We start from the raw sequence: 12,701 nt of genomic DNA, 5'->3' as shown, positions 1-12,701 counted from the left end.
CTATGCACAGAAGCACCAGGAGATCTAAAGGGGGATGAAGAATGGGGTTAGAGCATTTACTCTTCCAGGATCCCTGCCAGCTGTGTTGCCATAGGCTGACTACATCCCTTTACTGGCCCAAAAGCCATAGCTGCTTCTAGATGGCCTCACCTATGGCCACTCTCTCTGGTTTTGGTAACTGTTCCCTTCCTGGCTTTCAGGACTAGGAGAGGTAAGGGCTTCCTGCTATTGCTAGTCTAGGTATTGAACCACCCTTATCCCTGCTTTCCCTAAATTCTGCCCACATCTTTATAAACAGCCTCTTTATTAATATCTCCTTGCCTATCCTGTTTGAACTTCTGCAGCTGTTTCCTGCAAGAATCCTGAGTCATACATTTTATGCCTCAAACTCCTGAGAATTTGAAAGACCTGGGTCTATAGCCTATATACAAATTAAATCAAGGGCTCAGTCAATGGAAAATTTTAACAATGCACAAGAATTCATGAGCGTGGGCACTGTTGTTTCCAATTTAGAGTAAGACACAGTATGAGATACAAAAAGAAATTAAATATTTTCACATTGGCACCAATTAAGGACATTCCTACCTGGAAATAACCTGCACATGGTAGGATAATAAAGTAGTCACTCATCTGGCTTCTCTTTATTCTGTTTGTCTTCAGCCCCCTTTAGAGTTACAACCTAAAGAGCTGAGAAATAGAAAATGTACTGGGCAAGGAATTAGCAAACATATTCTAGTTCCATCTTTGCTCAGAAATCTTGAGAAATCAGTCAACTTTCCTGAAACTACAAAATTAAGATGATGGAATGAGTTATAGCTAAGATACCTTTTAGTTCTAAATCTCTGATAACTATATTTTATAATTATGAAGAACTATCAAGAGTTTTTATTTTAAAGAGGTAGAGGCAACAATATAGTATTGTTTAAGAACCCAGCTCTGCAGCCTAATTGTTTGGCTTCAAATCCCAGCTCTACCACTGACTAGCCACATGGACTTGGGCATGTTTCTTAATCTGTTTGGGCCTCAGTTTCCTCAACTGGAAAATCGGTATGATAACAGTAAAACTACCTGCCAATGAGGATTTCTTTGAGGGTGAAATGAGTTTGACCCTGTAAAATACTCACTGTGTGCAAGGCACTATTCTAGCCACCCAGCAAGTATTCACAATTATCACTGATACTGTTAACAGAGTTTTTTCCATAATTTAATGATCTAGTAGGCTTTTATTCAGTAACTCATACATGGGGCAACATCCAGTCTAGCAGATAGAAAGGAGCTCTAAAGAGCTGTACAAGGCAAGAAATATTTACAGACCAAAGTGAGAAGGAACAAGGAAGTTGTACTAGGCATTTGCTGATTGGTTAAAGCAGGATTACTTCCCTTATATGGAGCAAAGGAGAGTCTTGGAGCCAGGTTAGATAACTTGTGCAGACAGGCAAGCACTGATTGGTTGGCCTAGGCCCACTTTTTCTGGGAGAGCCAAGCATAGAAACTTAGTTAAATTCCAGTTTGCTGATGTGGGTTTAGCATAAGTGGTTCCATCTTGCACCTGGTCTGGACACTAACACCCAACTGAAGATTTGGAGTTAACAGTGGATGATGAAGTATAGGTTATACTGAGCTGAAAATTAACTTTAGAAGAGCAATTGCTATTTTGAATCGATATATAAGCAATATGGGGCACCCGGGTGGTTCAGTCAGTTGAGCATCTGACTTCAGCTCAGGTCACGATCTCACCCTTCATGGGTTCGAGCCCCGCATTAGACTCTGTGCTAACAGCTCAGAGCCTGGAGCCTGCTTTGGATTTTGTGTCTCCCTCTCTCTCTGCCCCTCACCTGCTCACACTCTGTGTGTGTCTCTCTCTCAAGGATGGATAAACATTAAAAAAAAATTTTATTTTATTTTATTTTTTTTAACGTTTATTTATTTTTGAGACAGAGAGAGACAGAGCATGAATGGGGGAGAGGCAGAGAGAGAGGGAGACACAGAATTGGAAGCAGGCTCCAGGCTCTGAGCCATCGGCCCAGGGCCCGACGTGGGGCTCGAACTCACGGACCGCGAGATCGTGACCTGAGCTGAAGTCGGACGCTTAACCAACTGAGCCACCCAGGCGCCCCCAAAAAAATTTTTAATTAAAAAAATAAATATAATATGGTTTAAGAGTGAAGACCCTAACTCATAGCCTGTTCTTATATTTTGATATGACATGTAAAGATGATTTGAACAACAATTTATTTCTATCTACTTGTATGCCTATATGTTCTTATAAATGACCCAAGATTTACTACATACATGCACACACATGCACACACACAAAAACACACATATACAGTTGACCCTTGAATAATGTGGGGGTTACATGTCCCTACCCACTATGCAGTCGAAAATTCACATATAACTTTTGACTCCCCCAAAACTCAATTACTAATAGTCTACTGTTGACCAGAAGGAAGGCTTACCAAAACATAAAGTTAATTAACACATATTTTATATGTTGTATGTATTATATACTGTATTCTTATAATAAAGTAAGCTAGAGAGAAGAAAATATTATAAGTGAAGAAAAACATAAAGAAAATACATTTGCAGTACCGGAAAAAATCCACATATAAGTAGACTTGCATAGTTCGAATCCATGTTGTTCAAGGGTCAACTGTGTGTATACATATATACACATACATACATAGCATAAGGTATACTTAATCATTTTATCTGTATACATTTATTACATATTTTTCTTTACATACACAAACACACTAGGAATAAATAGCATAATTTAAGGAAAGTAATGTTGCTTATTATTCTTATATAACCTGCCCAGAGAAACATGTAACCTGCCCAGAGAAACATATAAAGTTTTCTTTATATGGTAGCTAGGGTAGGAAATGGAAGAGGTTTCGAGCTAGAGGAAACTATAGCAAAGTGGGCACAGCAAGCAAAGAGGGGAGAATGGGAAAATGACATCCTGCCCTTAGCCTAGCACTGTCCACAAATCACTTACCATGCACCAGAAAAGACTTATTCCTAACAACCTTGCATTCCAAGATAAACCATGAATAACAGGAACCTCCCAAAAGCATTTACTAACAGGAAATCCTGAAATCTTTGCCTCTTGAGATAAGCCACAAAAAATAAGAACATCCTGTTTTCCTTTCAAAAAGACAGGAACATCTTGTTCTTATCCAATCTGAACTGTCAACTGCCATATCTGAGCTATAAATATCCGCCATATCATCAGAGCTATAAATTCCTCCTATTCTATGAGATGAGCCACTACTTCTGAAGGCCTGGTTCGCTTATTTATTAGCAAATAAAAGGCAAAATAGGTAAAGGGGATAAAGAGGTAGAAACCTGCAGTTATAAAAGATAAAATAAAATAAGTCACAGGGATGAAAAGTACTGCATAGAGAATATAGTCAATAATATTATAATAACTTTGTATAATGACAACTTATGATGAGCATTGTGTAATGTACATAACTGTCAACTCGCCATGTTGTACACCTGAAACTAATATGTCAACTGTACTTCAACTTTTTAAAAAAGTTTCCCTGTGTTCACATTTCTTTCTGAATTTTATTCTGACAAAGAGTTACTGGATAGACAGTAGTTGGAACTGATTTTCTTGGTAAGTACTGGATATACCAAGGCCAGCTTCATGGGTAAACTAATGATGCAGTCGTACAAGGCCCAGCCTTGGTTTAATGCTCTGCTATCACCATCTTGAAATTCCTAATAACCTTTTGAAAAGGAGTTTTGCAAGTTATATTGATGGTATTGGATGCATCATAAACCTCTCTCCTGGGGTTCCTGGGTGGTTCAGTTGGTTAAGCGTCCGACTCAGGCTCAGGTCATGATCTCATGGTTTATAAGTTTGAGCCCCGCATTGGGCTCTCCACTCTCAATGAAGAGCCTGCTTTAGATCCTCTGGCTCCCTCTCTCTCTGCCTCTCCCCAGCTTTCTCTCTCTGTCTCTCAAAAATAAAATAAACCTCTCCTGGGGCGCCTGGGTGGCGCAGTCGGTTAAGCGTCCGACTTCAGCCAGGTCACGATCTCGCGGTCCGTGAGTTCGAGCCCCGCGTCAGGCTCTGGGCTGATGGCTCAGAGCCTGGAGCCTATTTCCGATTCTGTGTCTCCCTCTCTCTCTGCCCCTCCCCCGTTCATGCTCTGTCTCTCTCTGTCCCAAAAATAAATAAACGTTGAAAAAAAAAAATTAAAAAAATAAAAATAAAAAAAATAAACCTCTCCTGAGCACCCAAATAAAGTAGGAAGAGCATGGTCTTTGGAGTCTGACACGGCTATTTATTTAGGTAAGGCTCACCTTCATCTATAAGATAGCATGATATCTCAGACTTGGTTGATGATTGACTACATGAGATCATGTAAGTATTTACCATGTTTGACACCTAGAAGGTCCATAAATCATCCTGAATTATCCCATTTTACCTTCTTTGAAAAAGAGGTCTATGGGGCACCTGGGTGGCTCAGTTGGTTAAGCGTCCAACTTCAGCTCAGGTCATGATCTCATGGTTCATGGGTTCGAGTCCTGCATCAGGCTCTGTGCTGACAGCTCAGAGCCTGGAGCCTGTTTCAGATTCTGTGTCTCCCTCTCTCTCTGCCATTCCCCCACTCACGCTCTATCTCCCTCTGTCTCAAAAATAAACATTAAAAAAAAAATTCAAAGAGCTCTACCTTTATACAATCTCCTTTTCTTCTCAGCATGAGTCTTAATAGAAGCAGCAATTCATTTGAACAAGTATGTATTGTAAGTGAGAGCTGGGCTACTTGTGTGTTTATTTCTTCTCTTCCCCTTCATTCCTCCCATTACATCAGACTACATCCTTTACCATCACCTCAAGGACCCTCAATGACCTTCCTGTGGCTAAACTACCTTCAAGTGTTATTCCACTTGACATCTCTTCAGCATGTGACAATTTTGCTCATGTTTATCTTCTGTAGCACCCCACTGTTTTTTTCCCCTACCTTTTTGGCTGTTCCTTCTCAGTGTCAATTGCCAGTCAACTGCTGTTCTCAGCTGCCTCTCCAAGGACTTGTTGTTCTCACTCTATATACATCTGATGGGTGAGCTCATCAATTCCCATACCTTCAATTTCCATTTATATACTGGTGACTCCTGTTATGGATACATAATTGTTAGGATGTTTTGGCAGCAAGAAACAGAAAATTCAACTCCACTAATTTTTACAACAACAAAGGGAATTAACTGAATTGTGTGACAGCACAAAATAAAGCCACCCTGCCCAGGTTGCCACATCAGCAAAACAAAACTTGGATTCTAACTTTCATGTTTCTGTAAATGCTCTGCTTCACCAGAGTTTGGTATATCCAGTCAGCCAATCCCCAACTGCTAAGAATCTGCAATGATTTATTTGTTCTCAGATATGCAACTCCAGCCAATCAGCTTAAGCCAAATATTCTTTCTTTATTCCCTGATTAACATACTAGCCTTATAAGGAAATCCCTGACCCCCTAGCCAATCATTCCCTGTTTCCTTGTTGCTGCTTCAAACACTATAAACTCCTTCTTGCCCAAACATCCCATGGGAAGAGTGCTCCACTGCTTGTGGGGCACTGATTCCCTCAATCTATGGATGTTTTTCCCTCGAGTAAAGAACATCAAACTCGATGCTAAATTGTTTTATTTTTGTCATTTCATAATAGAGAGGAAGGGTGGTGTTCAGGCACGGTTCAGTCAGGACCCTAGCTGCTCTCCCTTGATTCTCTTAATCTGTCTTCCTCTATATAACTTCATTCAACGTGACAATGCTGAGAATGTTGATTCATGAAGCATTATCATAAATTTGAGAAAACTTCTTTCTCAAAAATCTGCAGCAAAACTTTTCCCGCTTCTTATTGGTCCCAAATAGGTCACATGCCCCTGGGCCTATTTTTGAACCCAACTCTGTGGCTGAGGGAATATGGGGATTTCTTGATTAAGGTCTGCTTATCCCTGAATCAATTACTGCAGCAATCACTGATTAGCCTAATCTAGACCCACCTCTGAAGATGGGGTCAGTTCTCCAAACCACATGGCTGCCATAAAAAAAGAAGAAGAAGAAGAAGAAGAAGAAGAAGAAGAAGAAGAAGAAGAAGAAAAGAGAAAAGAAAAGAAAAGAGGAAAGGATGAAATAAAACTGTCAAGTCAATCACAATGTATATCAGATCTATCTTATTCAATGGAGACTCAAAATAAATTCTTGATACAGTATGCTAAATACCGGAGAGGCTGGTTTGTAGATACCACAGGTCCTAAAAGCTGCAGGAAATCATAATCAAAATAGTTCTAATAATTTTCATATCATGAGGGCTTACACAACTTTGACTTTTAAAATAACTGGCTAGAAACAACTAGAACTTTGTCATCCTATCTCATTATATAATTATTTTCTTAAAAGAAAAAAACAAAAAAACAGCTGTGATGACTTCCTTTGACCACTGAGAACAATTCAGGCACCCAAGGCTGAACATCTCATAATGATGGGGACGTGGCCTATATTTTCCTGGGCTTGAAGAATCAAGTAATCAGTGGGAAGACCTAGATGGACAGATGTGCAGCACTCAACAGACAGAAAAGACCATGAAGTCCTACCTTATCTGCTCTGTCAAGCTCTCCTATGGTCTTCCAAGGTGTAATTGGCTCCCAGAACAGCAGACAATTCTTCCAAAAAAATTACTGTATTAATAAGTAAATGGATGTATTGTCATTGCTATTCAATCTCATCTTTATTTTATTATGTTTTTAATTTTTTTCAACGTTTATTTATTTTTGACAGAGACAGAGAGTGAGCGGGGGAGGGGCAGAGAGAGAGAGGGAGACACAGAGTCCGAAGCAGGCTCCAGGCTGAGCTGTCGGCACTGAGCCCAACACAGGGCCCGAATCCACGGAACCATGAGATCATGATCTGAGCCGAAGTCAGAGGCTTAACCAACTGAGCCACCCAGGCACCCCTCAATCTCGTCTTTATAAGCAAACCAGCACAATTTGCAGATCTAAAGCTCCATGCCTACATTTTCCATAGATACTTCAAAATCCACATGTCCAACATTTAAATACCCTCCTCTCTTCAAAAAGGTCCTGTAATCCTCTCAGTTCAATAAATAGCACCACCATATGCCACATAATTCTCCAATCCCAAAGCCTAGAAATTAGCCTTAAGTCTTCACTTTCCCTCATCCCCACCAATCTCTGTATCCTATCAGTTCTACTTCTATTACCTCTCAAATCTGTCCATCCGTTCCACTGTCACTACTTTAACTTAAGCTGTCATCAAAAGACTCCTATCTGGTCTCCACCTGTGACCTCTACAGTTCTTTTAATGCTTAACAGCTAGAGTTCTTTCTAAAACTCATTTTACCTATGCATGCCCTGTCCTTGCTTAAAACTTATCTATGACTCCACCCAAAGCCTAAATTGTTTAATATAACACAGATCATCAGGCCCCAGTTTAGCTTTCGGATCAGGGGAGGACATACTACCAGCCAGCCAAATCCAGCCCACTGCCCGTTTTTGTTTCCAATGTAAAGCCTTTACATTTTTTAACGGTTGGAAAAATCAAAATATGATGTGGTGGCTGAGTGGCTCAGTTGGTTAAGCGTCTGACCCTCAGTTCTGGCTCAGGTAATGATCTCACAGTTTCTTGAGTTACAAGCCCTGTGACCGGCTCCGCCCTGGCAGCGAGGAGCCGGTTTGGTATTATCTCTCTCCCCCTCTCTCTCTGCCTCTCCCCAACTCATGCTATCTCTGTCTCTCTCAAAATAAACAAAACTTTTATATATACATACATATATATATGAAAATTCAAAATATTAATATTTCATGACAGTGAAAACTACATGAAATTCAAACTTCAGCATCCATAAAAAAAACTTTACTGGAACACAACTCTACCCATTCATACTGTCTATGGCTTCTTTTCAGCTACAAGTTGAGTAGCTGTGACCAAGGCAGTATGGCCCACAAAACCCTAAAATCTTTACTTAAAGTTTGCCAACCCCTGCTCTACTCATCTTTCACCACTCCCCTTTGTAGCTGCCACTCTGAACTGTCTGCAGTCCCTAACAGACCACCATTTTCCCTCCTACCTGCCTGTTCTCCCTACTCTTCCATGGGTGCTCATATAGAACCAACTTCACATCAGCGTTTAACAGTTATTCTGATTATCCTTCTACTTGTCTGGTGCATATGTTCACCACTGAATCCTCAGCACCAACACGATCTCTACTCTCCTTCAGTGCTTGATAAATGAAGGGTGTCCCTCTGGAATTCCTTCTGATTTGAACATAAGCGCCCCTCCCCCACCACCATAATGGAATTCTTACTGAGCTTTTTTGTTGGCCTGTAGTGTCATCTGTAAAATAAGACTAAATAATTCCGACTTCATAGGATTAAATGAATGTGGCTAATTATTGAGAGCACGTAGCGCAGTGCGTGCTTCAGAGAAAGTGCTCGGTAAACAGTGGTCACTCTTGGTTGCTCTACAACTCTCCGTTTGACGTTAATGGTGTCCGTATCCAAGAGAGTCTCCAGGGTGTGTCGCCAAATGCATGGACCAGCATCAAACACATCCCTACAGTAACAGCAGCAACCTCCAAGCAAAGCGCCACCGGAGGCGTACTAGGCCAGGCTGCACGCAGGGCTAAAACTACTGGGAAACCGCCCGGAAACGGAGCCCGCCAGGTGGAAGAACTACAACTCCCGTCGTGCCTCACCGAGTTTAGGGCTACTCTACATTTTATCACCTCCAGCCACTTCTCTTCTTTCCCTCTGTAGTCCCGAGGGTGGCTGCGTCCTGGTCACCGGAAGAAGCCGTGTGACGTCACGAGGGCCTACGCGTCGCGCGGGTGGCAGGAGTTGACGGACGGTCTCTGGCTGCGTTTGGGCGGCCCCGGGACCACGGAAGAGGCTTCCCTGGTCGGCCGCGATGCCTAGCTCGCGGCGGGTCAGTCAGCTCCTGGATCTGTGAGTTCACCCGGTCCCCGCCTCCCCTTCGCCCCGCCCTGTGCTCGCTCTCCCTCCCCGCCCGCTTTCCACCTCTGGACCTCTGAAGAGGGCTCGCTGGTGTTTCTGTTGCTGGGTTCCTGACTTGTCGTCTCCTCGTAGATGACAGTTGTGCCAAGTGTGCTGCTGGGGAGGCTTGCCCCTCTGTCCTCCGCCCCGGGCGCCGCCAGATGGGTGGTGGTCCGAACTCTGTCAGCCTTGACCCTCGATGCTCTGGTAGTTGCTGGCAGTGACCTGTTTCTGAGGAGAGCTGAAAGCCTTGGTAGAACAATAACAACAAAAACACTACATGTGGCTCTCAAAAGCCTTCAGCAGAGTTCCCCCAGTTCCTGTAACTGGGATAGATATTGATTCTTTGAGGCAGCACGGCTCCGTGATTGCTTGACCGCGATTGCTGGGTTCAGCTCCCAGTCTGCCGTTCACCAGCTGCGTGACCACGGAGAGTAACTTAACCTCTGTGCCTGAGTTCTTGATTTATCGAATTAGTGTAACAACAGTACGTATCTCATAGAGTTGTAGTAAGGAATAAATTTAACGGATGTAAAGCCCTTTGAAGGATGCCTAGTGTCAAAAGAAAGTTCAAAGAACTTTACTTGATAAAAATATTTTAGTGAGGGAGAAACAAGAATCTCAGAGGCATGTCGTTGCAGAATCACTTATACACTGAGAATGACTATATTGTTTATCCTTCACAGTCATTGGTTATTACAATGGTTGGTTACTACAATTTAAAAAACCTCAAGGGATTGGTTAAAAGTGGTCGTCTTACACTATGTTAGGGAGATGATTTAAACTTTATGATTGGGGCGCCTGGGTGGCTCAATCGGTTGAGCCTCCCGAACTCGGCTCAGGTCGTGATCTCACAGTTGGTGGGTTCCAGCCCTGCATCTTGATCTGTGCTGACTGCTTGCTCAGAGCCTGGAGCCTGCTTCAGATTCTGGGTCTCCTTCTCTCTCTGCCCCTCCCCTGCTCACACTTTGTCTCACTCTGTTTCTCAAAAATAAATGTTAAAAAAAAATTTTTTTTAAATAAACTTTATGATTATCAGAGGGATTTACAAGAAATAACCTGCTAAATTTCACTTAGTTTGTGAAATAAACCAGATTTAGCTTCACTTATGTGACCTAACTGGTTGGGTCTGCTTAGGGGATTTTCAAGCATGGTCTCCATTTTATTTTATTTTATTTTATTTTAAAAATTATCCCCTTGGGGTCATTCCCTCAGAAAGCTGAAAGTGTGAGCCGATATACTGTTACTGTTACCCATTGATGTAGTCATTGGGCTGTATGGTCATGTAGTTGCCATTACCAACAGTTGCATAGTCATTGAAGACATGGGCAGTGGGACCGTTGAGTTCTTTGAGTTGTGTAATCCTGATGGCTATCATTTGGTGTGTGAGTGGCTGCCGAAAGGCATTTAAAACTCTTGAGAGGATACAGTGCACTAGTGTTAAAAGGTGGGGGAGGGACAGTAAAGTATCCTCCAGACTGAGTAGGCACTTGGAAGCAGAAAAATGAAGCCAGCCTCTCCATTACTGTTTACACAGACTTTTATTCAGGGTGACCTACTGACAAAGGGGAGCCAGTGGATAGATGATCCTGTGGTAGAGCCCCTCCCTAAGGAATGTGGTGAAAACCTCAAGGGAAGGCAACCTGGCTATGTGTGTGTACGTGACATTCCTCACGACTTTGTAACATAGACCACCCAATCAGACTGTATGTCTATATGTCACCATTTATGGGAGACAAAGACGTAGAAATTGCATAAAAGGCTACCCCCCCGCTGTGCTCGGTGCTCAGTTTCTCAGGTACAAACCCATTGAGCCCATGCCGGCACAATGAATAAAGTTGCTCCCTGGAAAGAAAAAAGCCCGAGTGTCTTGACTCTCTGTGTGGACCTCGGTCCCATTACAATCCAGGTGCTATGCAGCTATTCTCCACCCAGTCCAAACCTTAACTTACAGCTTTTATAGAGCAAAGGGCATTATGGTGCAAAGTGTAGTTATCTAAAGTGGCGCCATCTATTCGCGGTCATCTCTCCTGGTTATCTAAAGTGGTGCCTTTTGTGCATCAGTCATCTCTACTAGTTATCTAAAGTGGTACCTTCTGTGCACCACTTTAGAGAAGATCAGAGCAAGCCTTTCTGCATTCCAGTCAGGGCATACTTTAACCTCCAAGGGGCTTGGAACATACAGCTCCGAGGGAGGTCATTGCAAGAGCAGAAACAAGATGGAGGGCCAAAGATGGAGTCAGTGTTGTCAGCGCTGCTACAGCTAGGGATGTTAATATGATGACTATGAGATGGAAATTCAAAAATTCTGGGAGAGATTCCCAGGAGCCAAGGTTTAACCAACTAAGTAAATCAGTGGAAGAAGCATCACCTATCTGATGAAAGATTGACATTGGATCTTTAAGATCTTTTAAATTAGGGGTAATAATTCCTAATTTATTAACGTGGAAATGGGGCACCTGGATAGCTCAATCAGTTAAGTGTCCGACTCTTGATCTCAAGTCAGGTCTTGATCTTGGGGTTGTGAGTTGGAGTCCTGTGTTGGGCTCCACAGTAGGCACAAAGCCTACTTTAAAATTTTTTTTTTAATCCATGGAACCTTTTTTTTTTAACCAGTTACAGCATATGCGTCTCCTTGTTAAGTGGTTAGGGTGTCTAAGGCTGTGCAAGAGTTTACAGATTCTTGCTGTAATGGTAGGGATTTTGCAGAAGATAAGATCTCTCCTGAAGAGATTTAACTGTAGTCTTTTGTGAGTATCCTTTCCAATAAACTAAGTCTCTAGGAATGTTTTCTTTTGGAATGGATCACATTTTTAAATCTGGTGGAAAGTACATTTCTTTATATTGCATTAGTGCCTTGCCCTATTGAATCATGTTATGATCACCGAAGATAAACATGAGGATGTCTGATTTCAGGAGTGTTAGAGGTGCGCTTCCATCTAAGTTACGCCTCTGTATGGTGTGAGCAATTAGGCATTTCTATTGAAACTAAAGAAAGATACAAATTAACACTTGGAGCAAATTACAAACTCAGTTTCTGAATCTGGAGAGCAACCAGTCAAGAAAATTTCTAGATTTGAGCTCAAAACATCTTTATTTTATTTTGTTTTATTTTCATTTTTTTCAAAACATCTTTAGATAATGGAGTGAGGAGGCAATTTCTATCTGTTGGATTTTCCTGGTTTACAGTTTGAATGATTTTGATGACATCATTGAGTATTTTGGTGAACTCTCTTGAGTGGCCTGAAATAGAAGTAGGCACGAAGGTTGTCTGTACATGATCTGTTGTGGTGATTTCTCTGAAGTTTATATCAAGTTGTCTGACTTTAGGTTGTAGGACTTGAGGAAAAGGGTAGTTTTAGTTTTTATTCCAAGTCAGAAGGGTAAGAGAAAATTGGAAAAGTTAGGTTGGAAAGTTGTAGCCAGATGTTGGAGGAAACTAGAAGAATTCAGGATCCAGTCCAGTTTACAGAAAGATAACAAAGCCTCAAAGATAATGAACGGGACTAGAATATAATAACAGGTACACTATAGTTTTCTATTGAAACATAATTTTTCTCTCTATAACCACTTTGTTTTTACCAAAGATAATCATAATAAGACCAATTTATTTGTAACATGAATCTGGTCCCGTTAAATTCAGCTCATTATTTATATAAGTGCAGCAGAATAGTT

At 41.7% G+C, this 12,701-nt stretch overlaps 1 protein-coding gene and 1 long non-coding RNA gene across 6 annotated transcripts in view; one reads left to right on the top strand and one right to left on the bottom strand.

Moving 5' to 3' along the window:
• Nucleotides 1–8,838, bottom strand: part of LOC123591287 — a 32,334-nt gene extending 23,496 nt beyond the window's left edge. For all 4 annotated transcript variants that reach the window (XR_006709208.1, XR_006709207.1, XR_006709206.1 and 1 more), the window contains exons 1-3: nt 8,729–8,838; nt 6,609–6,692; nt 4,983–5,133 (exon numbers count right to left, since the gene is read on the bottom strand). This is a non-coding gene — a long non-coding RNA (uncharacterized LOC123591287). The remainder of the gene's footprint in view (nt 1–4,982; nt 5,134–6,608; nt 6,693–8,728) is intronic.
• A 33-nt stretch (nt 8,839–8,871) lies between these two features.
• Nucleotides 8,872–12,701, top strand: part of AMN1 (antagonist of mitotic exit network 1 homolog) — a 58,167-nt gene continuing 54,337 nt past the window's right edge. Inside the window, exon 1 of one of the 2 annotated variants that reach the window (XM_045465373.1) lies at nt 8,872–8,978. Coding sequence is in view for 1 of the 2 variants with exons in the window: in XM_045465372.1 (XP_045321328.1) it covers nt 8,941–8,978 (38 nt within the window). In the remaining variant the exon portion in view is untranslated. The remainder of the gene's footprint in view (nt 8,979–12,701) is intronic. The other variant, XM_045465372.1, reaches the window with a different exon arrangement.

This window comes from Leopardus geoffroyi, chromosome B4 (genome assembly GCF_018350155.1).
Source record: "Leopardus geoffroyi isolate Oge1 chromosome B4, O.geoffroyi_Oge1_pat1.0, whole genome shotgun sequence".
Lineage (NCBI taxonomy): Eukaryota > Metazoa > Chordata > Mammalia > Carnivora > Felidae > Leopardus > Leopardus geoffroyi.
This window is presented reverse-complemented; position numbering and strand designations above follow the sequence as displayed.